We start from the raw sequence: 26,593 nt of genomic DNA, 5'->3' as shown, positions 1-26,593 counted from the left end.
CGAAATCAATAACCAAATAAAAAAAAGCTAAATACATGAATGTCTAACTACTATGATACATAGATAAATGTGAAAGTACAATTACACAAAAAAATTTCTAAGTCATAATTCAAAATTCACTTATCCGTTCTGTCAATCAAACAATATATTCGAGTGTTACAATCTCTGTAGACTGCCACGTAGACTTTCGAACACCAAAAAAGTCCTCATTTTCTTTAATGAAAGTGATGCAAACCTCCCAGTTTATAAATTTTCCCATGCTCTCAAGCTCATTAATTACCTCAACAATATCTCGAACAATAAGCGTACTTTTGGGGTCTCAAAATTTGATCAATCTCAGCCACAATAACTTAAAAATTACACCTAACAGACCAATAAATATATTAGCAAAATGACACATATAATTATTGTCTATTGATATGATCTGACAAACTATTGGTTTTGATGAATGAGAAATAAAATAATTATACACACATTTTCTTGAGTCTTGAAAACATATAATCTACATGGAAAAAATCGTAAGACCTAGGATAAGTGCTAAACGATTTATACCAATCGTAATACATGCCAAAAAGACTGCGTTCATAAATAATAGGAAGTGTATCTGGAGTATCTACTGAAACTAACTACATTCATGATCTAAGTATTCAATTATTTTATAGCTGCAGTAAACCTGGAGACTAAAAAATAATTATAAAACAAAGATAATGACACCGATAAATTTATATAATTCGGATTAACATTTCAAAAGTGATTTTTTTTTACCCTCTGTAAATTGATCTTATATCCATAACATTTTGAATATTTGGCCATTAAATTTTTATCCCAACACATTTTCAGTGTTCATAGTCCATGTTAAAATTGTCAGGAACAGATTTTTCATAAACTCCAACTTGAGAATTTGTCAACCATGGTTCATGAATACTTCATGGTTAACATATTATATATAGTTTCGAATGGGAGTTGGAGGGTCTGATGGCTTATATCCACGATAAGTTGATAATTGCCCTCTTGCCACGACGTCTCATAGGAAGAAAAAAATTGTTATAAAAACTATCAAATAAAAGAGTCATTGATAAAAAAATGAGATCCTCTTCTAATATATATGACCTTTTATAATGATAAAATAAAAATAGAAGGAATAAAATTTAATATTTTTATATTAGAAATAGAATTTAATATTTTTTTTTAATAAAATTAAATAATGGATTAGTTATAATTAATATATTTAAATTTAAATAAATAAAATTAATCAAATAAAAATATTTTTAAGAATTAATCAAATTAATTAGTTAATACAAATAATTAATATAATTGATTTCATTTAATTTATTGAATTCAAAAAGATAAATCAAGAAATAGTTTATTAAATTTAATGAATTAAAAAGACAAATAGAAAAATACTCTCGTAGGAGATAATGATTTTCTTAACTAAATTAATCTGTGTATGTGTATTATATTGAATTAGAATAAATAATAAATTATCTATTTTAATATGCACCTTATAAATTAACAAATTAAAATAATCGATATAATGAATTATAATTAATTAATTGATATAAATTATAATGAATTGTGTGATATTTAAATATCTAATCAAATCAATTAACTGATATAATTAATTTACTGTAATGAATTGTATTTAATGAATTAAAAGAAATAAATTGAAAACACTTTCACAATTAATTGTTTGATATAAATTATAATAAATGGTGTGCTATTTAAATATATAATCAAATTAATTAGTTGCTATAATTAATTCATCGTAGTAACTTGTATTTAATGAGTTAAAAGAAATAAATCGAAAAATACACGTCAACTCCATCATTAAGTGTAAAAATCCGATTGTTATAAATAGAATAGATATATAATTAAATTTAATGAATTCAATTAGAATAAGCAATAAACTATTTATTTTATTTTAAACTTTACAAATAAATAAATTAATTAACTAATATAACGAATTACAATTAATATAGTACAATTATAATAAATTATATTAATATTTAAATATCTAATCAAATTAATTAGTTGATATAATTAAGTCATTGTAATAAATTATATTGAATGAATTAAAAAAATTAAATCGAAACACTCTCCGGAGCATGTCACGTCAGCGCCATCATTAAGTTCAAAAATCCAATTTTTAAATAATAAAATAGATAGATTGATCAAACATATCTATTTTAAAAAATTTTAAATTAAATTATGATCCAATTGGATTGATTTAAATTTAAAAAATAAAAATAACCGTTTGCTAATTGTTAAGAGAGATTGATGGGATAGTGGGGAGAGAATTGAACGGTTATCTCTCACTATGAGAGATAATAGTTTTAATTTCTTTTTATTATCCCATCAACTTTTTTAGTATTAATTAATCAAATATATCTATTTTAATCTCTTCTACCAACGTTTTGTTTGTACTAATTACATGCTAAAAGTTTAGATTATTGATAATATTAATATTTTTTATTATTTTTAATTTTTTTTAAAAATACATGTAAATAAAATACATACAAAATTATCTCGTTTATAGTGTAAATGAGATAAAAGAAAAATATTTATTTCGGTAATTAGTATAATTAATTTATTTATTAAAATAAAAAAATCCTATATTTGGACAGAGGTCATATTTATTTATTTTCAGTAAAGGATAGTTTTGGCACTCAAATGGGGCCTCGGCCTAGTTTTGTTTGCTGAAGGAAGTTAAGTTAGCCTACCCTAATAAGTTTAGAAAAATCAACCATATTTATTTTAATCTTTTCTACCAATGTCTTTTATGTATTAATTACATGCTAAAAATTTAGATTATTGATAATAATATAATATTAATATTTTTTATTATTTTCAAATGTTTTTTAAAAAATATATATAAACGAGATACATGTAAAATTATCTCGTTTATAATGTAAACGAGATAAGAGAGATATTTATTTCTATAATTAGTATAATTAATTTATTTATTAAAATAAAAATCCTATATTTGGACAGAGGTCATCTTTATTTATTTTCAGTAAAGGATAGTTTTGGCACTCAAATGGGGCCTGGGCCTAGTTTTGTTTTCTGAAGGAAGTTAAGTTAGCCTACCCTAATAAGTTTACAAAATTCAAAGTGGAGAGGATATCTTTTGCAACACGAAAAGCGCGAAAAAGTAAAAAAAAAAAAAAAACATTATCCAACTCACTTCCATGTCGTCGCTGATTCTACTGAGACCCTCCCCGGTGGCGGTGGCGGTGGCCGCCACCCCCACCACTGGCGGCGTTCCTCTAACACCAACTTTCACTTCCGCAGCACCTCCACGTCAGAAACCCTCTCCTCCTTCAAAACGCTCCACCAAAACCAACAGCAACCACATCATACCCATAACACCACCCACTCCGTCGCCGTCAACGACATCCACAACAGAAGGTTCTAATTCCTCTTCCGTTCCTCTGAAGAAGGTTCTGGTTCCCATCGGCTACGGCACCGAAGAAATGGAAGCGGTTATCTTGATTCACGTTCTGCGCCAAGCTGGTGCTGACGTCACTGTAGCCTCCGTGGAGCCTCAGCTTCAAGTTGAAGCTGCTAAGGGCACCAAGTTGGTCGCTGATACTTCCATTGAAGCATGCTCTGATCAAATTTTCGATCTTGTCGTTTTACCTGTTAGTTATTACTTATCTTGTTGGTCTTTTAAGTGATTTCATGACACAAGTATAATTACTATGCAGAGAAATAAAGAAAGGGTTAATTGATTTTTAAAATTACATTTTTGCATTTTATTTATAGGATGATATATCATTATTCTTATATATTTACTTGTAAAGTATTTCATTGTATTATGATATATGAATTTTTTATGAAAATGGTTCAAACCAAGTTTCATGATGAATTCATAATTAGGCAGCATATCGCATACCAATTCATCTACGTACCGGAACGTCATATGTATATTTTCCACACAATATTTTACATATGGCTACATATCTGTTTCGTATCGGAACATATTGTATTCCATGTAACTATGGTTCAAACTCTTTTCAAGACATGGCTATAGTGAGTAATTGTGTGTGGCTTGTTTGCATTGCAGGGAGGAATGCCTGGCTCAGTGAGGTTAAGGGATTGCGAGGTGCTGCAAAAAATCACATGCAAGCAAGCTGAGGAAAATAGGCTCTATGGTGCTATTTGTGCTGCTCCAGCCATTACCCTTTTGCCATGGGGTCTACTAAGGAGAAAGAAGGTACTAAACTTGGTTGGATCAATATCTGTTACTGTTTGAGGATTTTTCTTAAGTTAAAAATGTATTTGCATGGCTAATTTTCTCTAGCTTGTTATGCAAGACTACATGTCACCCTGCATTCTTTGACAAGCTGCCGACATTTTGGGCCGTTAAGTCAAATCTTCAGGTTTCAGGAGGGCTTACAACGAGCCGTGGACCTGGAACAACTTACGAGTTTGCTTTATCCTTGGCTGAGCAGCTGTTTGGGGAGTCTGTTGCCAAGGACATTGCAGGATTGTTGGTAAAGTGTTTGCTTGATCCTAGCAATAATGGCAATAAAACTCAATTACGAATTTTTTTAATTATCTGATGTAGAATTCTAAACTGGATTCTATTTCCATTTATTTTATGATTTATTCGAAAGCCTCAAATTGTAATCCAACTATCAAGTGCTAGGTTTTAGCAGGCTGTACTGCCAACGATACTAGATGATATTAGATAGTTGAACTAGTTGAAGTGAAGAATGTTAACTAGAAGTAGAAATGGGGAGAAGTGATTACCAACAGAAAAGGAGGAGCCGAAGAAATTAAGTTGTAGAGTGACAAATCTGCTTAAATCTATGTATTTCATTCTAGATCCTAAACTTTTATTGTAATTTTCTTTCTTAAAAAAATATGGTGTGTCTAAAGTTCTATGTCTGACCAAATTACTCTCCCCCCTCTTTTTTTATTTTTCAGTTTATGAGAACTGCCGATGATAATGCAGTGAAGAAGGAGTTCAACAAAGTTGAGTGGTCTGTTGACCACCATGCCCCTAGTGTAATTTACTGTCGTATCATCATAATTTGGCAAGACTTCTGCTGTATCATCCTTCTGCGACATGTATCTTAACTATATGTTATGATATTCAGGTTCTTGTACCAGTTGCTCATGGGTCTGAAGAGATTGAAGTTGTGACTCTGATCGATATTCTAAGGCGAGCAAAAGCTAATGTCATAGTTGCATCCATTGAAAAGACTCATGAAGTTTTAGCTTCCAAAGGAACCAAAATTGTTGCTGATGTATTAATTAGTGATGCTCAAGAGTCCTCACATGATTTGATAATTCTACCGGTAAGATAAATTTCTGGAAATATATATGAAGACATCTACACTTTTTATTGTGCTGGTATTCTGTACCCTTGAAGTCTACACTGCACAAAACAAATAAATAAATAAATAAAATCATAAAAACTGCTTGGAGCATAGGGTGAAAACCGAGAATAAATCATCACGTACTTACACCTGCTATTGTTATTTTGCTGGGATTAGAGTAGGGTTGATTATCGCAGTTGATTGAACAATTGCTTTAGCTTATGGAACTCAATGGACGATTATTTTTTTTGTCCCACGTATAATTTGTAGTTGCTTATCATGAATTGTTTAGGGAGGTACTGCTGGAACTGAAAGGCTAAGCAAATCTAGAATTCTGAAAAAGCTCCTTAAAGAACAGAACTCAGCTGGAAGAATATATGGGGCTATCTGCTCTTCGCTTTCCATTCTGCATAAACAAGGTTTACTGAAGGTATTTGACATGCTACTGTTCATATTCCAGATAAGTAATGCCCTATTGAAATGATGAAATTTCTTGTTACAGAACAAGAGGGCTGCAGCTCATTCGTCGATTATCGATAAAGCTGAAGATGAAGCAATCAATGGTGCTGCCGTAGTTATTGATGGCAAACTAATCACTAGTGAGGGACTTTCTACTGTAACTGATTTTGCATTGGCTGTTGTAAACAAACTATTTGGTAATGGAAGAGCAAGAAGTGTAGCAGAAGGCCTTGTTTTTGAGTATCCTAACAGTTAGGGCATCTGATTTAAAGTACTTATAGAGGAGGTGGAAAAAAGTTATATCTAGGGCTTGCATGGTTGGAAGTAGTAAAATATGGTGGAAATTTTCATGGTGGAGCTCACAAGTAAAGTTACACGTGAAGTTCATCCAGGAAAATTTGCCCTTTATTTTCACTCTCCAACCGAACACACCCTTAGTCTAAAGAGATGAGGACCATACCGCGTCCAATAGCTTCATATTATGAGTTGTCTGGTCCATATCACTTCACAAAACATGGATAAGTTGAAGTTGTTTGGACAAATCTCTGATGGATTTGTAATCTTGTACACAACCATGTTGATATCACTTATCAGAAAAGTCTATGATCTGAATATGAAAGGGTTCATCGTTTCATCCATGTTGATGGTAACAATTTGGTATCACCATCTTCCTTGAGTGTCATCTTTATGGAGAGGATGTTGCTGACGCGGATGGGAATGCCATTTGCCAGAGACTCAAACCGGAGCTTCTCGGATTTTACTATGTAATGTGTGTGGAAGAGTAAATTTGAACAGATTCAACTTTCTAATGTGTCTCGAGAGGTAGTATTCAAAGTTGAAACTCTTCATTGTTCACTGATTTGTTCTCTTTATAAAGCTCTGAATTTTTCAGTTTAGAAAGGTTTGTTAGCAACTTATTTGTTCATATCTAATCTTATTTCTTATTTAGGATGAAATGAAAATGTTGCATTTGTAAGCTTAGGCCAAATGACGAATGTATTGTAATAATAAAAAATGATAGGTTAGAAAGGGAGATTGAAATAATTTTCTCATATTCTTTTGGAAGTCCTTCAATAACTTCCGTTAGTGTTAAATCAAGAAGGACACCTACTTGTCTTTGATAAGCAGATCAGAATTCAGAATAATAAAAGTGTTGTCTTATATTTTTGGAATTGATTTAAGTTGAAATGAATGGAAATAAATTGAATTAGAAATGAATGAATGTTTAGAATCAATTATGTATAAGAGAAATTGATTTGATTTACAAATTGATGTAATGATTTTACTTTATATTTTTATTTTTTGTTTACCACAATTTTCTATCACCATTGCTAAGTGTGCTAATAATTGCAACCATCGCCGTCAGACCATTGCCTCTGGTGGCTGGACCGCTGTCGGATTCTTTTAGGTACTCAATCCCTTCTGTTTTATATTCATACATAACGGATAAAAATGACTCTTATATTTAGTAATGTTACAGTTTCAAGTTTTTTTATGAAAATCCAACCAAGTTAAACAATAAAACTTGGAATAATGTTAGCCATAATTAATTTTTGTTATATTAGACCAACTTGATTAACAAAAATATTTGAATGTATAATATTATTCTATATTTAACACACCAAATCGTTTTAATCCCAATTAAATTTTCCAAAAGATGAGAAAATTTGTGTCAAGTGTTTAAGTAAATTCATAGTATTTACAAACCAAACTTGGATTGATTAAGTCACTCGTCTATTTAAACAAGTGTCGAGAGAGAAAACCAAAATTCATAGTATTTAGAATTAAATTTAATTTCTATGTTTTATCCATTCCAAAAAAATAATTTGATTTTGAAATTAAATCAAATCCGTTTAATACACACTCTTAAATAAATGACAACGAAATTGGTGGGACTCCATATCTGGCCTTTGGTATATCTTGCAATATGAAGTATATCATTTATAAAATCAAATTTTAATTGTCATTTTCTCATATACTTTTGATTCTGTTTCCAAAAAGGAAGAAGGAGACCAAATATAAGCCACATCAACACACTTTGGTTTTTGGGTATTAACATCAACACTTGATCAAGATGACACCCCTAATCAGCATTTAACTTTGAGAATTGACAAATCAAGATTACATATAATGACAAGACGACAACCAAATTTTTTTAGGATGTTCATTATGTTGACCTTTGATAAGTACTTGAAAAAAAATGTAATTGTAACCAAAATTCCAGACGCAACACACTCCTTTTTCTTGACCCAAAAAAGGAATTGTGTGTTGTGACTGCAAATTGAATTCAGCAAAAAGGGGTTAGAAACTTAAACGGGAACTTAAAAGGGACACTACAAAGATCCAATTTAATTGGCTTGTCTCAACATCCTCCAACATAAGAAAATAGAACTAACATTCAACCAAATACAAATAGTTTATTATACAAGATGCAAGTTTTTCTAATGTACATCTCAACTCTCTCCTACTTCCTATACATAAGAAAGCTACCACCCCTATTATCTATGTAAGACTCAATTCCAATTACATCAGACACATGAAAATTATATATCATATCATTGGATTTATGTGGAACCAACATAAAATTTAATGGTTGAAATTCTTCTACCGGAAGAATAGACTCCTCCCCCTAAAAGAGCATAATAAGAACTTTTTCCACATGCAATAGTCCAATCCTAGTGACATAAAGATGCCTTCCTTTTTATAGCAGTCGCTTTAAACAAAGACCAAATTTGGTCTACCATGGACCTGTAACTGTCCTTCTCAAGCACTGTCTTTTATTTCCCAATGGCCAAAATGAAGAATCCATATTCTGCCAAAAATAAAACATGTGAATTTTTTTTTTCTTTTTTTTTTTTCAGTCTTATATTAAGAATTATAAATTATAATCATATAAATCCAAGAAGTCACCCTCCCTCCCAAGTCCCAACCCAATATATATAAAGCAAAATAGATAACTTACCTGATTTTTCTGCATTTCCATCATTTCTTCCTGTATTAAAGAATATTAAAGAAAATTAGTCAAAAAAATATTACAAAAACCACAGTTGAAAACAAAATTATTATTAAGGATGTATTGCACAGTGACAACATGTAACATACCTGCTTTTTTTGCAATTCTTTGTTTATTTCCTTAAGCTTCTGAACTTCAGCTTCTAGTTCAAAAGTATAGGCCTGCGAAAAATCGATAGAAACAGAATTTAACAGTTGCTTGCACTATGAAACATGAAACATCAAACCAATTTTCTCTTAATGCTGATATATAAGACATGGAAGAACATAAGAATTTAATGTGTTCCCTATTTACAAGAATGCATAATGATAATTTAGAATTAGAAGGCTAACCTGCTTGCGAGCCCTTGACCTTGCAGCTGATTCTCTATTTTTGATCATTCTCCTCTGTCTCCTCTCCACAACTTTCTCTATAGCACTGCACTTCCTTCCCCTGTTGATTACATAGGGAACCGGTGACAACGACATTGAAGAAGTATCCACACTGCTCTTGGCAATCATGTCCGGTGACATTTTATTTGCAGGAGTGGCACCCGGAGCTGTTACATTGGTCGGGACTAAACCAACAATTCCAACACTCACCAGCCCATTGCTTTGAACTACTGCGCCATTCATTGAACGCTCCGGCACTCCAATCATCCCACCCCTTGTACCAGGGCTAGCAAGCTGAGCATTGTTCAACATATGCATAGGAGAAGCAAAAGCCACATTTGCAGGCTTGGGGAAAAGGGGTGGCGGCTGTGGGTGCTGCTGCTGTGCTTGTTGCTGCTGAGTATGGTTCGAGTTTAGCGACAGCGGAGGAGGAGGAGGCTTGGGAACCAAGTTATTACCAAGATTGTTCCCGTTACTTCTATTTGGTTGCTGAAAACCAAGAAGTAAACCATTGCTATTGTTTGATCTAGCAAAGTCACCAGCACCATACCAACCATTGTTGTTAGCATCAGGCCTTGCCATTTGTTGAGCTTGTTGAGGAGCATCTTCTCTCACAACACCAGCTCTCACCAAGAACTCCTCCAATGTCATTTCTCCTAATGCTGGTTGCCCTTGTGTTTGAGGCACAGATGAAACCCCATTGCTACTTCCATCTTTGGCTCCGGCTCCAGTGCTGCTGCCACTGCCACTATCTTTCATCAAATCCCTCCAAACCTCATCAACTGTTTTCTGACTAAGAGTCCTCGGAAGCGTCAAAGAGCCCTGTCTTTGCAAGTTCCCATTCGGGTTGTTGGAATCACCACCACTGGCGCTGGCATTTATACCGGCTGAAGAAAACGCCAACGCCTGAGACTCCTCGGCGGTCCATATATTCTTCAAGAGCTCATCCATGTTCATGGATCCAAAATCCTTCCCAAACCCCCCTATTGTGTTCTGGAACTCGTCAAAAGTAAGCGAATAAACCGAAGGCTGCCTCACCAGAGTGACATTTGCCGGTGGTGGCTTCCCACCCATTCTATCACCATTATTGGTGAGGTTATCACCATAGCCCCTGAAGTTCATTTTTTTATTGAGACCCCACTTTTTTTTCCTTTTCTCCTTCTAAAACTTGAAGTGGAAGCAAAGAGTTTAACTTAAGCAAACAGTGTCTTACGTATCAATCATTCCCAAGTAGATCATATGGTATTTTCAGCGTGCTTTGGAATGATTATCCTTCTGATTCAGATCTAACTATTCACAACACTGAAGAAAAACATTAAATTAACAACGTTACTTGCAGCAGATAATTAAATCAAACCCTTAAAACTCCTACCCCACACTATATTATAGTCTACAAAAACCAATAATCAAGTATACATTAAAAGTAGAAAGGAGAACAAAAAAATCTTTCAGGTAGTAGAGTTCTGTCTCAAATTAAAATATCTGAAGTGAAACTTAGATACATGTTAAGTTAAACAGTTAAAACTTCTTGTAACAGTTTCAGAGTTATAAATGCAACCGCCTCTGCAAGAATCCAAAGCAGTTGGAGAACGGTAAAGTAAACATTGATTATTACCCAATAGAGAGTATAGAAATACCAGATCAACACTTCCACTTTTTATGCTGCATCAGATCCACACTACTCTCACTCGACTCATTGCCTTTTAAGAAATTCACAATATCACACTTTAAAGAGGTTAAGTTTTTTGTCCGAATTTGGTTAAATTAGATTTGAGTTGGTCACTTAACTAGTACTACTTACTTACTTAGCCCAAATCTGATGTAAATGGAACTTAAGATTTATTCATATTTTCTCTAACAAAAACCCAACCTTTTTTCTCCGAGTTAAACCACTTAAACTGGAAAAAGAAACCACAAAAAAAAATCTCTCCGATGCGTCACTCAACCCCTAAAGACCTGCTTTTTATTTTATTTAAACCATAAATTAACTAATTAATTAATTTTAATTAATTAAATAATTGTTAGAATATCTTCCAGAATTTCACGCCCAATTAAGGAAAGTCTTTCCCCTTTTGCTCAACCACTCTCATCCGAAAATTAAACAACTCGCAGCGAAGAGGAACTCCAAATTCCTCAGTTTCTCGCCATAATCGTGCTTCGCGGAGATCATAAACCCCAAATTTGGTCAAATTAAAAAAAAAAGAGTCAAAATGTCTCGAAGAAGATTTTGACACACTTAAAATGTTAATTAAATAAGAGTTTAATCACACGAGAGACAAAATAATAATAATAATTTAAGAAAAAACAGAATAAGATCAATCAATCGGTTAAGATACGGGGAAAAAAAAGTTGGCGGCATTTAAAAAAAAAAAAAAAAAAGAGGTAAGGTGAAGAGAGTGAAATAAAAAGAACACGAAGGAAGAAGGACAAGGGTTAAGGGGTTAATTTTACCTTTGGAGAGTGTGTTGAGTTGGTTCGAATTGGAAGAGAGAGTGAGTGTGAGAGAGAGAGAGAGAGTCGTGTCGCAGGGAGCTTTGAGGTTATGAATTGTGGTGCTTTCGACAAGTGTCTTTGTGCGAACAACACAGACACGAGGCGCCATTTAAGCACTGCCTCCAATCTCAGGCATTCTCTCCTTCGCTATGGCTTTTTCTTTCTTTTTTATTTGGAATTTAGCGATTTTAGATAAAAGTATTTGTTTAAGATATTATAAATAAAAAGAACAAAAATATTATTGATTTACAGGAAAATTTGGACCCTCGGATAAAAATAAAAAATATTTCGGATACATAAAAAATAGTTATTAATTGAGTTATTAGATATTGGCGTATATAACTATATTAAATATACAAAAAAATATTAACAATTTTATAACGTGTATATTTTTTTATAATAAATATTATTTTGACACTAATTTTTTTAACAACTAAGTATGTGTTATCTTTATTTTGTTAATTAAAAATAATATAAATATATAATTAATTAATAATAATTATCTTCTTATATAGGTATTAAGAATATTTAGTATATAAATAGTATTTTTTTAAAATTAATTAATAAATTAATTATTAATATTTTGTGTAAAGTATATAATAAAATATAAAATATATATTAAAAATAAATTTAACAATATATATATTTACATACAACATATAGTTATAAATTTTTTATATATACATAATATTTTTATTGTATTTAAATACATATATTATTTAATTTATTTTTAATATATTTTATACTTTAATACATATTTTATATAAATGACTAATTTTTAATATGAGTAAACTATTTTTATCTATTAAAACTCTAAACGCTGACAAATTTATCCACAAAACAATAAAATTAAAGTTGTATTTACGAAAAATCGACTCCATTTGATAAAATTATTCAAACCCTAAAAAATCGCCCAAAATTTTCAAATTATCATTCTCTCTACTGTTACTACCATCATTCTCACTTTTCTGAAGTTAGCATTCTTCTACTCTCTTCCTTTTTCTTAGGTCATTTTCACCCAAGATTATTTGAAGAAAACCACTGCCTACAAAACTGTCGAATCCGGCATAGTTTTTGGCTTTAGAACCGGCTCCACTATCAAACATGATATCGACCGAATCAGCGAGCTTCTCTATCAAAGCAAGCTCAAGGACATCGTCCGAATCCCCACTTCCAAAAAAATGCACGAGCAAGTCCTCTCTTATGAGATTCTCTTATCGGATCTAGACTCTTACCCGTTGTTGATCTCGTCATTGACGATGTTGACGAGATTGATCCTTACCTTAACCTCGTCAAGCGGCGCGGTGGCTTCCTCAAGGAAGAAGATGGTTGAAGGTGCTTGTAAGAAGTTTGTTGTAATTGTCAATGAGTCCAAACTCGTTAACTATATTGGTGATAGCGGTTTGGCCATGTTCATTGAAGTTATTCAATTTTGTTGGAAGTTCACTGTTTCTAAATTTCAGAATCTATTTCAAGAATCTAGTTGCATTGGAAAGCTCAGAACTTTGGGAGAAAAGGTTGAGCCTTATATCACTAATAATGATAATTATATTTGATTTGTATTTCAAGCAAAGTATTAGAAATTTGAAAGTCTAGCGATTCTATTTTATAAATCGTTAGTATTGTGGAGCATGGAATGTTCATTGACGTTGAAGAGAGAGAGAAGGATAATTTGAGGATTTTGAGTAGTTTTTTAGAATTTGGATAGTTTTGCATGACGGAACTGCGATCTTTTATCGGTACAATTTTAATTTTGTTGTTTCGTGAGTAGATTTATCAATGTTTAAAATTTTTGTAAGTAGAAATAATAGTTTATTCAATTGATAAAAATAATTTTTTATGTCTATTTTTAATTATCTAAAAAAATAAATGTAATGAATTAATTATTCAAAAATTTTTGCATGTGTAGTTTTCTTTTAAAAATGTAAAATAGATATAAAATTTTATTCTTATTGTTTAAATAAATTTTTTACATTTTTAATTAGTCTAATTTATTAATTAATAAAGAAAATAAATAGAATTTAATTAAATTATTGAGAGAGAAAAAAAAGAGAGATGATGGGAGATGGTAATGGTGTCGAAACGTGGTCCAATAGTTGGAGAGTTAAATCGATGATGTGATGTTGGATCAATGAGAGCGCGAAATGTGGGATCATCTCCAACAATGGATGCTGCTTTCCGACAAAGTATTGTACATGCTCATCAACTCTTGCCTTTTTTTTTTGGATTTTTCTCTCTGTTAAACTATATTTATATTTAGACCTTGCAATTTATTAAAATTAAGTACACACTACATTTCTGTTTGACCAGTATATGCTTTTCTCCTGTTGCGTCATTAAATTTGAAATCAAGTTTAAAATAAATTATATAAAATCATTTTTAACCCTCACAACCAAGGCATACAAATTTATGTAAATGACATTTTTGTAATTTCAATTAAATAAAATTGTTTCACTCGATTTTTATAATTTCAACGGAGTGTCTTGACAGAACGTCGAAATCGAATTTAAATCAAGATCTCAAGTATCGAAGAGTAGATACGACTTCACTAAAAAAAGAGTGGACTCGATTCGAAAATTACTTGATTATGGTGTCAAACAATTTTATGTTAGAATCACTAGTGATAGAATATCTAAAAAATAAACAATTAAATAAAAAAGACAATGAAAGTCATAAAATATTGATTAAAGCAAAATAATAACAAATTTTAAATATAATAAATGATATAATAAACCAAATAAGTAAAAGAAAAACAAATTAAAAATTGAATTTTAACACGCACATGCACTTGCACTCTATTTCTTTTGTTGCATTGCATGGATCGAAAATTTTATGACTTTATGTGATGATTTAGTGTTCTTGATTGAAGTCTTACTCTTCTAAATTTCTACTATTTATAAGTCATGGAGATAGACTTGCCTTGGAGCATGTTGTCCACTATCTTACTTCCTCCTTTTTTTCAGCCATAATCTGTCTTGACCATGATGAATCTTGATCCTGAAGTTTTGACGCCCACGTCTCCCTTAATCTTGAAGTCTCATGTTTCTTCAACTTGCTTCTCGAATCCTGTACCCATGTTTTTCACTTGGTTTTGATGATCGAGTAGCAAATCTTGATACTCAAAAAAAGGCAATAACTATCTTTCAACTTCGACGCTCTTTGTACCATTTTTCTTCGACTTCAACTTACCTGTCTCTGCTACTATAGTCGAAATTATTGGCAGTTGAAACGTCCTCTTGTAAAAAAAAAAATCCATTTTTGTACCAACAAGAACAAAGTAAAATAAAAAGAAAAACAATACTATTTCAATTGAATTTGTTAATTTAGATTAATACAATGAATCTACGTTTTTTTTTTGTTTTGCAATTGGCGTAACATAGAAGAGACAAGTATATTTTCATCGAATAGAAAAGTGGTGTGTGTAATTTTGGTAAATTCAAAGGACGTAAGTGTAGTTTCATTTATCATGTCATGAGTCATCACTCAATTTTAAGGATTTTTTTTTCAAAGAAATAGTTTGATAGTGATAAATATGAGCACAAGGAGATTTAGTGAGATATTTTTAGAATCATGTATTATGATGTTGGTCGATATTCTACAAAAAAAAAAAAGATATTGCGATCGATGTACAGATAAATGAGAATTGAAAAAATCTTTGTTAAAGTTTTGAAGATCGAGTGCCGTAAGGTTAATGAAAGATAGCGTACCGATATAGAGATGTGTGATTCGATGAGGCTTCTTTCGAAGAAGAAAAGGGACAGAGATCTTATAAGCGGTTATGTGATCTTGTGTACTTGGCGAAAACAGTTACATTTCATAATCTCTAGAGAAGGTAGGTGGCAGTTCAGGATTGGTTGAAAAAATTATAAATAAACAAAATTTAGAAGAAATAAAGATTGAAATTCGATTAAAAAACACTTTCGTGCACTTACATTTTCAGTGACTTTTTGAGTCTGCCAAAAATTTTTTTTTTCTGTAAGATTCTTTTCATATTTTTATATTTCTTTTTAAATTTATCTGTAATTTTCTTTCATGTAAGTTATTTCCATTTTGCAGGGTATTCTTTTTCTTCTTTTTTAAATTTCAAATTAGCAATTTTAATTTCAAAATCCTTTGATTTTGTCGAAGTCTTTTGTTTGTTTACTTTCATTTCTCAATTTTGTCGTCTTGTATTTACTTTTTATTTAATTAAACCATTTAATGCCAATTTTTTCTTCTTTTTTTTTTTATTTTGTTCAAAAATAAAATTTTTTGGTGTACATTTAAAAATTGATACTTGTTTAAAAAGTGAATAAATTTCATTTTCAGATCATTAGGTATTAAACTAATCAAAATTTATTAAAATTTTTCATAACAAAATATTTTTTTATCGAAAATAATTATGATGTTTGAATATTTTAATTTTTATAAAAATTACTTTTCTATTCATTTTTTCTTTGTTTAGAATTCAAATTTAAATTTACTTATTAAAAGAAAGAGTATTATCTATCATTCTAATCGATCATGTGTTGGTAATTTAATGGGATGTATGATTATCAATAAAAAAATTATTTTATATCAACGTATATTAGTCAAGCTTAGAATAATGCTTTATGAACACAAAAGTTAAAGAAGTATTTGAATATATTATTATGTCATATATATTTATTTTAATTATTAAAATAATCAAATATTTTACCGGAATACAGTCAAATTTATCATAACATATCAAACTATTTTACAGTAATATAATCAAACTTTTTTCATAAATACTAAATAGGTTTAGTTATTTTGCTAGCCTTTATAATTTTATTCTAATTTTAGTTAGTTTTTTATCATTTAAAAATTTGTAATTAAATTCTTATAATAAATTGTTTCGGAGGTTACTTGAAAGGGTGATTTTGGCCTGAACGTGAGATCCAGACTCTTTATAAGGCAGCGTCTGATTTGTGCTAGTGCCGAGGTGCTGCCGTCCGAGTTTTTCATGAGGAGATGGAATGGTACCTGCAAGAGACTCCGATGCTTAAGTTAGTAGGAGTTTTAAGCAGGTTTTTTTTTTTAGATTGGGTCCTGAATATACCTAAGAGTGTCAATGTATTTATAGTAGAATAGATAACCACCTTTTATAATAGTTCCACCTTTAAGGGTGGATAACCATTCCCTTTTGTTGGGAAATTTGTTGAGATATTCCTTTTAGATAAATAAAAGATATCTTGGGAGACAGTTACTTATTTAGATAAGTGGAAGAGAACTCATGTCGCTGTGTCCAACCTTTATGAGGTCGAGTAGGGGTAGATCAGAACGATGTCTGTAGGTTGAGCTTTATTCATTTTGGGCCTGACTAAATTGTGGACCAGTGCATGAACAGTGCCCCTACTTGAGGTCAAGCTTTACAAAGTCGGGCTCGAGCAATTAAATGACCAAGGCAAAATGTTAAGCTATAGATAAGTTGTTTAGTAGTTTTGAGGTCTAAAACCAAGAAGATCGGTCGACTCAACATAATTTGAATCATGTAACGCTTTCGTATCATTACTCAGTAACTATTTGTGCGCTTTCTCCGTGCGGCTATAATTTTGTTGTAGTGTAGTTGTTACTTTGTCATTTTATAATCAGATATTACAAGTTGTTTTTATGTTCTGTGCGACTTGCTCTCTTTATACGACTTATTTTTGGCCAAGTTTTTTTTCTAGAACTGATTTGTACAACTCATTCTTTCCGAGTTATTTAAGGCCTATAGGCTCTGTATGACTGGTTTTATCACATCTTGTTTAACAAGAGAATACTTCTTGTCCTAGTTTCGTATAACTTGTTCAGTTCGAGTTGTTTTGAGGATGCATGACTTGTTTTAATACAATCACCTTTCTAAAACTTATTTTGATTTTGTACAACTCGTTTTATATCGAGTTGTTTTGAAGGTTGTAGATTTGTTGTACGGCTTTGTTTTTTATACAAATCACTTATTTTGAGACATGATTATTTCTTGATCGGATTTCATGAAACTCGTTTAGTTTGAGTTGCAGCTTAATGACTTGTTTTAATACAAATTATTTGAAACTTATAGTACTAATTTTGTACGACTTGTTCTAATACAAATCGTTTATTTCAAAACTCGTAATTATTTCTGAGTATAACCTTGTCTAGCTTGTTCGATATGAGTAATTTTAAGGTTTTACGATTTGTTTCATTTCAAATCGCTTAATTAAAACGTGGCTATTTCTTGATCCGATTTTATACAACTCGTTTAAATCCGAGCTGTTTTTAGGACTTCACAACTTAGTTTTACAACTTGTTTACTTTAAGTCCTTTTAAAGTATTAGATCATCTTTATAGCCATCGGACTTTGTTGCTTTATCCATTGTGCCCCTGCTCGAGGTCGAGCTTTATGAAGACGGACTCGAGCAATCAAGCGGATAGGATTATCGATTGAAGCCTTTCAATGATTTGTTCAGCTCATTTGATTCGAGTTGTTTCTAGAGTGATAGAATTTTATATGACTTGTTTTTAATGCAAATCGCTTAGATCATATGGTTATGTTTTACTCAATTTCATTCAAGTCATGAGCTTGAGTTGTTTTAAATCATCAAGCCATGTTATAATTATTAGACACCAATTTGAACCTTGTCGCTTTATCTGAGCGACCATTAAAAACGTTGGCTTATGATTTTTGTGCTTTGTCGAGCATAAATTGGCGCCTTAAGTGAAGGGATGATATGCTTTTTCCTCCCTTTTCGAGTTTTTACAAGGTTGTCATCCTTGTGTATGACTGATGAGCGGATAATTTATACGCTTTTTGGCAATATTTTTAGGTAGCTTTTAGTAGGATCTAGCTAATTTTTAGTATATTTTTATTAGTTTTTATGAAAAAACTATATGTCTGGACTTTACTATGAGTTTGTGTATTTTTCTGTGATTTCAGGTATTTTCTGGCTGAAACTAAGGGACCTGAGCAAAAATCTGATTCAGAGGCTGAAAAAGGACTGCTGATGCTGTTGAATTCTGACCTTCCTGCACTCGAAATGGATTTTTTGGAGCTACATAAGTTCAAATGGCGCGCTCTTAATTGCGTTGGAAAGTCGACATCCAGGGCTTTCCAGCAATATATAATAGTCCATACTTTGCTCGAGTTGTGACGACGCAAACTGGCGTTCAAACGCCAACTTCCTGCCGTATTCTGGCGTTAAACGCCAGAAACAGGTTACAAGCTAGAGTTAAACGCCCAAAATAGGCTGCAAACTGGAGTTTAACTCCAAGAAAAGTCTCTACACATGAAAACTTCAATGCTCAGCCTAAACACCAACCAAGTGGGCCCGGAAGTGGATTTCTGCATCATTTACTTATTTCTGTAACCCTAGTAACTGGTTTAGTATAAATAGAACCTTTTACCATTGTACTCACATCTTTGGAACATCTTTTGGAATTTATCATCTTAGATATTGGGGGCTGGCCTCACGGCCATGCCTGGACCATCATCACTTATGTATTTTCAACGGTGGAGTTTCTACACACCAAAGATTAAGGTGTGGAGCTCTGCTATTCCTTGAGTATTAATGCAAAGTACTACTATTTTTTATTCAGTTTATACTTATTCTTATTCTAAGATATCCATTCGCACAAAAGAAAATGATGAATGTGATGATTATGTGACACTCATCACCATTCTCACTTATGAATGCGTGATTGACAACCACTTCCGTTCTACATGAAAACAAGCTTGAATGTATATCTCTTGGGTTTCTAATCAACGATTCACATTGACTCCCCTCTGACAATGGGGCATCTGAATCCGAGATTAGAATCTTTGTGGTATAGGCTAGAATCTATTGGCAGCATTCCTGAGATCCGGAAAGTCTAAACCTTGTCTGTGGTATTTCGAGTAGGATCTGGGATGGGATGACTGTGATGAGCTTCAAACTCGCGACTGTAGGGCGTGGTGACAGACGCAAAAGGATAGTAAATCCTATTCCGACACGATCGAGAACCAACAGCTGATTAGCCATACGATATCTGTGCATGGTAGTTTTCATCCGAGACGAGAAATCCGACAGTTGATTAGCCGTACAGAAACCATAAAGGACCATTTTCACTGAGAGAACGGTAAGTAGCCATTGACAACGGTGACACCCAACATACAGCTTGCCATAGAAAGGAGTATGAAGGATTGGATGAAGGCAATAGGAAAGCAGAGATCCAGAAGGAACAAACGCATCTCCATACGCTTATCTTAAATTCCCACCAATGAATTACATAAGTATCTCTATCTTTATTTTATGTTTATTTGTCTTTTAATTATCAAAACTCCATAACCATTTGAATCCGCCTGACTGAGATTTACAAGATGACCATAGCTTACTTCAAGCCGACAATCTCCGTGGGATCGACCCTTACTCACGTAAGGTTTATTACTTGGACGACCCAGTGCACTTGCTGGTTAGTTGTGCGAAGTTGTGAAAAAGAGTCGAGATTACAATTGTGCGTACCAAGTTGTTGGCGCCATTGAGATACAATTTCATGCACCAAATTTTTGGCACCGTTGCCGGGGATTGTTCGAGTTTAGACGACTGACGGTTCATCTTGTTGCTTAGATTAGGTAATTTTCTTCTTGTTTCAACCTTTATTTTATTTTAAAAAAAAAAATTTTCAAAAATTTTTTCCTTGTTTTCGTTTTTCCAAAACGATATTTTCGAAAAATCTAAAAAAATTAATAAAATCATAAAAATAAAAAAATTTTGTGTTTCTTGTTTGAGTCTAGAGTCAATTTTTAAGTTTGGTGTCAATTGTATGTTTTAATTTTTCTAAAAAATTTTCGAAAACTCATGCATGGTGTTCTTCATGATCTTCAAGTTGTTCTTAATAAGTCTTCTTGTTTGATCTTCATATTTTCTTGTTTTGTGTCTTTTGATATTTTTCATATGTATTTTTGCATTCATAGTGTCTAAACATGAAAAATCTCTAAGTTTGGTGTCTTGCATGTCTTTCTTTTCTTGAAAATTTTTCAAAAATAAGTTCTTGATGTTCATCATGATCTTCAAAGTGTTCTTGGTGTTCATCTTGACATTCATAGTGTTCTTGCATGCATCATTTGTTTTAATCCAAAATTTTTATGTGTTGAGTCATTTTGTGATTTTTCTCTCTCCTCATTAAAAATTCAAAAAAATAAAAAATATATTTTCCTTATTTTACTCATAAATTTCAAAATCTTTGGGTTGACTTAGTCAAAAATTTTTAAAATAAGTTGTTTCTTGTTAGTCAAGTCAAGTTTTCAAATTTAAAAATCCTATCTTTTCAAAACTTTTTTTCAAAAATAAAATCTTTTTCATTTTTATTTCATGTTTTTCAAAAAAATTTTAAAAAATTGTTTTTCAAAATCTTTTTCTTATTTTCATTTCAAATTTTCAAAAACTTTACTAACAATTAATGTGATTGATTCAAAAATTTCAAGTTTGTTACTTTCTTGTTAAGAAAGGTTCAACCTTTAAATTCTAGAATCATATCTTTTAGTTTCTTGTTAGTCAAGTCATTAACTTTAATTTTAAAAATCAAATCTTTCTAAATTTCTTTTTCAAATCTTTTTCAAAATAAATTTCAATCATATCTTTTCAATCATATCTTTTCAATCATATATTTTCAAACACATATTTTTTAAATCATATCTTTTTCAAAATCAATTTCAAAATCTTTTCTAACTTCTTATCTTTCCAAAAATTGATTTTCAAATCTTTTTCAATTAACTAATTGACTTTTTGTTTGTTTTACTATTTCTTATCTTCTTCAAAACCACCTAACTACTTTTCTCTCTCTAATTTTCGAAAATTCTTCACCCTTTTTCAAAATTCTTTTAATTAACTAATTGTTTCAAACTTTAATTTTAATTTTATTTCTTCTCTTAATTTTCTAATTCTAACTAAATTTTAAAATAAAAACAAAAATATTTTTCTTTTATCTTAATTAAAATTTGAATTTTCTCCTCTCTATCATCTCTTTCTAATTATTTATTTATCTACTAACTCTTCTCTTCTTCTTATAATTTGAACCCTCTCTCCCTCTCTGTGTTTGAATTCTTCTCTTCTCCTTTTCCTATTCTTATCTTCTTCTACTCACATAAAGGAATCTCTATACTGTGACATAGAGGATTTCTCTTCTTTTCTGTTCTCTTGTTTTTCATATGAGCAGGAGTAAGGACAAGGACATTCTTGTTGAAGCAGATCCTGAACCTGAAAGGACTCTGAAGAAGAAGCTAAGAGAAGCTAAAGCACAACAATCCAGAGAAAACCTTACAGAGAATCTCGAAAAAGAAGGAGACATGGCCGAACCCAATAACAATACAAGGAAGATACATGGTGACTTCACTGCACCAAATTCCAACTTCCATGGAAGAAGCATCTCAATCCCTGCCATTAGAGCAAACAATTTTGAGCTAAAGCCTCAATTAGTTTCTCTGATGCAACATAATTGCAAGTTTCATGGACTTCCATCAGAAGATCCTTTTCAGTTCTTAACTGAATTCTTGTAGATCTGTGATACTGTTTAGACCAATGGAGTTGATCCCGAGGTCTATAAGCTTATGTTTTTCCCTTTTGCTGTAAGAGACATAGCCAGAATATGGTTGGACTCTCAACCTAGAGATAGCCTGAACTCTTGGGATAAGCTGGTCACGGCTTTCTTAGCCAAGTTCTTTCCTCCTCAAAAGCTGAGCAAGCTTAGAGCGGATGTTCAAACTTCAGACAGAAAGAAGGTGAATCCCTCTATGAAGCTTGGGAAAGATACAAGCAAATGACCAAAAAGTATCTTCTGATATGCTCTTAGAATGGACCATCCTGAATATATTATATGAGGTATGTCTGAATTATCTAAGATGTCATTGGACCATTCTGCAAGTGGATCTATTCACCTGAAGAAAACGCCTACAGAAGCTCAGGAACTCATTAAAATGGTTACAAATAACCAGTTCATGTACACCTCTGAAAGGAATCCTGTGAGTAATGGGACACCTCAAAGGAAGGGAGTCCTTGAAATTGATACTATGAATGCCATATTGGCTCAGAACAAAATGTTGACTCAGCAAGTCAATATGATTTCTCAGAGTCTGAATGGTTTGCAAAATGCATCCAACAGTACTAAGGAAGCATCTTCTGAAGAAGAAGCTTATGATCCTGAGAACTCTGCAATGACAGAGGTGAATTACATGGGTGAAGCCTATGGAAACACCTATAATCCCTCATGGAGAAATCATCCAAATTTCTCATGGAAGGATCAACAAAAGCCTCAACCAGGCTTTAATAATGGTAGAAGAAACAGGTTTAGCAATAGCAGGCCTTTTCCATCATCCTCTCAGCAACAGACAGAGAATTCTGAGCAGAGCCCCTCTAGCTTAGCAAACATAGGCTCTGATCTATCTAAGGCTACTCTAAGTTTCATGAATGAAACAAGGTCCTCCATTAAAAATTTGGAGGCACAAGTGGGCCAGCTGAGTAAAAGAGTACTGAAACTCCTCCTAGTACTCTCTCAAGCAATACAGAAGAGAATCCAAAAAGAGAGTGCAAGGCCATAACCTTACTTGGTGTGGCCGAACCTAGAGAGGAGGAGGAGGATGTGAATCCCAATGAGGAAGACGTCATGGGACATCCTCTGGACAAAAAGGAGTTCCCATTTGAGGAACCTAAGGAATCTGAGGCTCATCTAGAGACTATAGAGATTCCATTGAACCTACTTCAGCCATTCATGAGCTCTGATGAGTATTCCTCCTCTAAAGAGGATGAAGATATTACTGAAGAGAAAGTTGCCAAGTACCTTGGACCAATCATGAAACTGAATGCCAAGTTATTTGGTAATGATACTTGGGTGGATGAACCCCCGTTGCTCACCAATAAACTGAATAACTTGGTTAGGCAGACATTACCTCAAAAGAAAGAGGATCCCGAAAGGTTCTTAATACCTTGTACCATAGGCACCATGACCTTTGAGAAGGCTCTGTGTGACCTGGGGTCAGGCATAAACTTAATGCCACTCTTTGTAATGGAGAAACTGGGAATCTTTGAGGTACAGGCTGCCAAATTCTCATTAGAGATGGCAGACAAATCCATGAAAAAGGTTATGGACTAGTAGAGGACGTGCTAGTGAAGGTTGAAGGCCTTTACATCCCTGTTGATTTCATAATCCTAGACACTGGGAAGGATGAGGATGAATCCATCATCCTTGGCAGACCTTTCCTAGCCGCAGCAAAAGCTGTGATTGATATTGACAGAGGAGAATTGGTCCTTCAATTGAATGAGGACTACCTTGTACTCAAGACTCAAGGTTCTCCTTCTGTACACATGGAGAGGAAGCATGAAAAGCTTCTCTTAATCCAGAGTCAAACAAAGCCCCCACATTCAAACTCTAAGTTTGGTGTTGGGAGGCCACAACCAAACTCTAAGTTTGGTGTTGAACCCCCCCCCCCATTTAAACTCTAAGTTTGGTGTTGGGAGGCCCCAACAATGCTCTGAACATCTGTGAAGCTCCATGAGAGCTCACTGTCAAGCTATTGACATTAAAAAAAGCGTTTATTGGGAGGCAACCCAATTTTATTTATCTATGTTATTTTCTTTTCTTTTAGGTTGATGATCATGTGGAGTCACAAAAATTACTGCAAAAATTAAAGAAAAATAAAAAACAACATTAAAAATAGCACACCCTAGAGGAGAAACTTATTGGCGTTTAAACGTCAGTAAGGGTAGCAGAATGGGCGTTTAATGCCCAGTCTGGCACCATTCTGGGCGTTAAACGCCAGAAAGAAGCACCAGACTGGTGTTAAACGCCAGAAAGAAGCAACAAACTGGTGTTAGACGCCATAAACAGGTTGCAGCTTGGCGTTTAACACCAGGAAAGGAATAAAAGCTGGTGTTTAACGCCAGAAATAAGCAGCAGTCTGGCGTTAAACGCCAGGATTGCACAATAAAGGCGTTTTGAACGCCTAAAAGGAACAGGGATGGGAAATCCTTGACCCCTCAGGATTTGTGGACTCCACAGGATCCCCACCTACCCCACCTCTCTCTCTCTCCCCCTTACACATCTCTATAACACTATACCCAAAACACCACTCACCTATCAAATCCTATTCTCTTCCCCATATTCTCTTCACCAATCACCTCCATATCTCTTCCCCAAAAACCCCACCTACCTCACTTTCAAATTCAAACACTTTTTCCTCCCAAACCCACCTAATTCCATTCGGCCATACTCCCTCTCTTTCCCTATAAATACCCCTCTTCACTCTTTCATTTTCACACATTACAAACACTCTCCTACCCCCTTGGCCGAACCTCTATCTCCCTCCATCTCCTTCATTTTCTTCTTTTCCCCTTCTTTCTTTCTTCTTTTGCTCGAGGACGAGCAAACCTTTTAAGTTTGGTGTGGTAAAAGCATTACTTTTTGTTTTTCCATAACCATTTATGGCACCTAAGACTGGAGAAACCTCTAGAAAGAGGAAAGGGAGGGCAAAAGCTTCCACCTCCGAGTCATGGAAGATGGAAAGATTTATCTCAAAGGTCCATCAAGACCACTTCTATGAAGTTGTGGCCAAGAAAAAGGTGATCCCTATGCAATTCAGCTGGAATTGTCATAGAGGAAGACATCCTCATTGAAGAGGACAAGCCCATCAATAAAAAGAGGATGGATCAAACAAGAGAGCCCACTCATAGACCTTAACAAGAGCATGAGAAAATTCCTCATGAAATCCCTGAGATGCCTCAAGGGATGCATTTTCCTCCACACAACTATTGGGAGCAACTCAATACCTCTTTGGAATGCTTGAGTTACAACATGGACCAACTAAGGGTGGAGCACCAAGAGCACTCCATCATTCTCCATGAGATTAGAGAAGATCAAAGAGCTATGAGGGAGGAGCAACAAAGGTAAGGAAGAGACATAGAGGAGCTTAGGCATTCCATTGGATCTTCAAGAGAAAAAACTAGCCGCCATCACTAAGGTGGACCCGTTCTTTGATTTCCTTGTTCTTATTTTTTCTGTTTTTTGATTTTTATGCTTTATGTGCTATCTATGTTTGTGTCTTCATTACATAATCATTAGTATCTAGTGTCTATGTCTTAAAGCTATGAATAACTCCATGAATCCTTCACCTCTCTTAAATAAAAAATGTGCCTAATTACAAAAGAACAAGAAGTACTTGAATCTTAAATTTTATCTTGAAATTAGTTTAATTATTTTGATGTGGTGGCAATACTTTTTGTTTTCTAAATGAATGCTTGAACAGTGCATATTTTTTATAGTGAAGTTTATGAATGTTAAAATTGTTGGCTCTTGAAAGAAAGATGAACAAAGAAAAATGTTATTGATAATCTGAAAAATCATGAAATTGATTCTTGAAGTAAGAAAAAGCAGTGAAAAAGAGAAAATATTCAAAAAAAGTAAAATGGCAAAAAAGAAAAAGAAAAAGCAAGTAGAAAAAGCCAATAGCCCTTTAAACCAAAAGGCAAGGGTAAAAAAGGATCCAAGGCTTTGAGCATTAATGGATAGGAGGGCCCAAGCAAATAAAATCCAAGCCTAAACGGCTAAATCAAGTTGTCCCGAACCATGTGCTGGTGTCATGAAGGTCCAAGTAAAAAGCTTGAGACTGAGTGGTTAAAGTTGTGATCCAAAGCAAAAAGAGTGTGCTTAAGAACTCTGGACACCTCTAGCTGGGGACTTTAGCAAAGCTGAGTCACAATCTGAAAAGGTTCACCCAGTTATGTGTCTGTGGCATTTATGTATCCGGTGGTAATACTGGAAAACAAATTTCTTAGGGCCACGGCCAAGACTCATAAAGTAGCTGTGTTCACGAATCAACATACTGAACTAGGAGAATCAATAACACTATCCAAAATTCTGAGTTCCTATAGATGCCAATCATTCTGAATTTCAAAGGATAAAGTGAGATGCCAAAACTGTTCAGAAGCAAAAAGCTACTAGCCACGCTC

At 33.1% G+C, this 26,593-nt stretch overlaps 2 protein-coding genes and 1 pseudogene across 3 annotated transcripts; 2 read left to right on the top strand and 1 right to left on the bottom strand.

Annotated features, from left to right (window-relative positions):
* The first annotated feature begins 3,141 nt into the window (after nucleotides 1-3,141).
* Nucleotides 3,142-6,928, top strand: LOC130954459 (protein DJ-1 homolog C). 2 transcript variants are annotated; one of them, XM_057881200.1, is made up of 7 exons: nucleotides 3,142-3,641; nucleotides 4,067-4,216; nucleotides 4,317-4,496; nucleotides 4,933-5,013; nucleotides 5,106-5,306; nucleotides 5,620-5,757; nucleotides 5,830-6,925. In XM_057881200.1, exons 1-7 carry the CDS (start codon nucleotides 3,189-3,191, stop codon nucleotides 6,040-6,042), a joined length of 1,416 nt encoding a protein of 471 aa, XP_057737183.1. In that variant the 5' UTR covers nucleotides 3,142-3,188; the 3' UTR covers nucleotides 6,043-6,925. The 2 variants fall into 2 exon arrangements, with proteins under 2 accessions (XP_057737183.1, XP_057737184.1); XM_057881201.1 differs by lacking the exon at nucleotides 4,317-4,496 and having other exon boundaries at nucleotides 5,830-6,928.
* A 1,187-nt stretch (nucleotides 6,929-8,115) lies between these two features.
* LOC130955718 (bZIP transcription factor 46-like) lies at nucleotides 8,116-11,833 on the bottom strand. Its single transcript, XM_057882663.1, has 5 exons — nucleotides 11,622-11,833; nucleotides 9,132-10,472; nucleotides 8,889-8,960; nucleotides 8,749-8,778; nucleotides 8,116-8,598 (listed from the first exon to the last, which is right to left on the bottom strand). Exons 2-5 carry the CDS (start codon nucleotides 10,290-10,292, stop codon nucleotides 8,524-8,526), a joined length of 1,338 nt encoding a protein of 445 aa, XP_057738646.1. The 5' UTR covers nucleotides 10,293-10,472; nucleotides 11,622-11,833; the 3' UTR covers nucleotides 8,116-8,523.
* On the top strand, nucleotides 10,722-13,371 carry LOC130957053 (probable ribose-5-phosphate isomerase 1; annotated as a pseudogene).
* The last annotated feature ends 13,222 nt before the right edge of the window (nucleotides 13,372-26,593 follow it).

Source organism: Arachis stenosperma, chromosome 10, assembly GCF_014773155.1.
Source record: "Arachis stenosperma cultivar V10309 chromosome 10, arast.V10309.gnm1.PFL2, whole genome shotgun sequence".
NCBI lineage: Eukaryota > Viridiplantae > Streptophyta > Magnoliopsida > Fabales > Fabaceae > Arachis > Arachis stenosperma.
This window is presented reverse-complemented; position numbering and strand designations above follow the sequence as displayed.

What these genes read in the sequence shown, in the direction of transcription:
- LOC130954459 (XM_057881200.1), top strand. Translation starts at nt 3,189, where the DNA reads ATGTCGTCGCTGATTCTACTGAGACCCTCCCCGGTGGCGGTGGCGGTG. An exon ending in GTCTACTAAGGAGAAAGAAG is followed by an intron (nt 4,217 to 4,316) that starts GTACTAAACTTG and finishes TTGTTATGCAAG; the next exon opens with ACTACATGTCACCCTGCATT. An exon ending in TTGACCACCATGCCCCTAGT is followed by an intron (nt 5,014 to 5,105) that starts GTAATTTACTGT and finishes TATGATATTCAG; the next exon opens with GTTCTTGTACCAGTTGCTCA.
- LOC130955718 (XM_057882663.1), bottom strand. Translation starts at nt 10,292, where the DNA reads ATGAACTTCAGGGGCTATGGTGATAACCTCACCAATAATGGTGATAGA. An exon ending in GGTCAAGGGCTCGCAAGCAG is followed by an intron (nt 8,961 to 9,131) that starts GTTAGCCTTCTA and finishes GATTTTTCGCAG; the next exon opens with GCCTATACTTTTGAACTAGA. An exon ending in TGGAAATGCAGAAAAATCAG is followed by an intron (nt 8,599 to 8,748) that starts GTAAGTTATCTA and finishes TATTTTTGGCAG; the next exon opens with AATATGGATTCTTCATTTTG.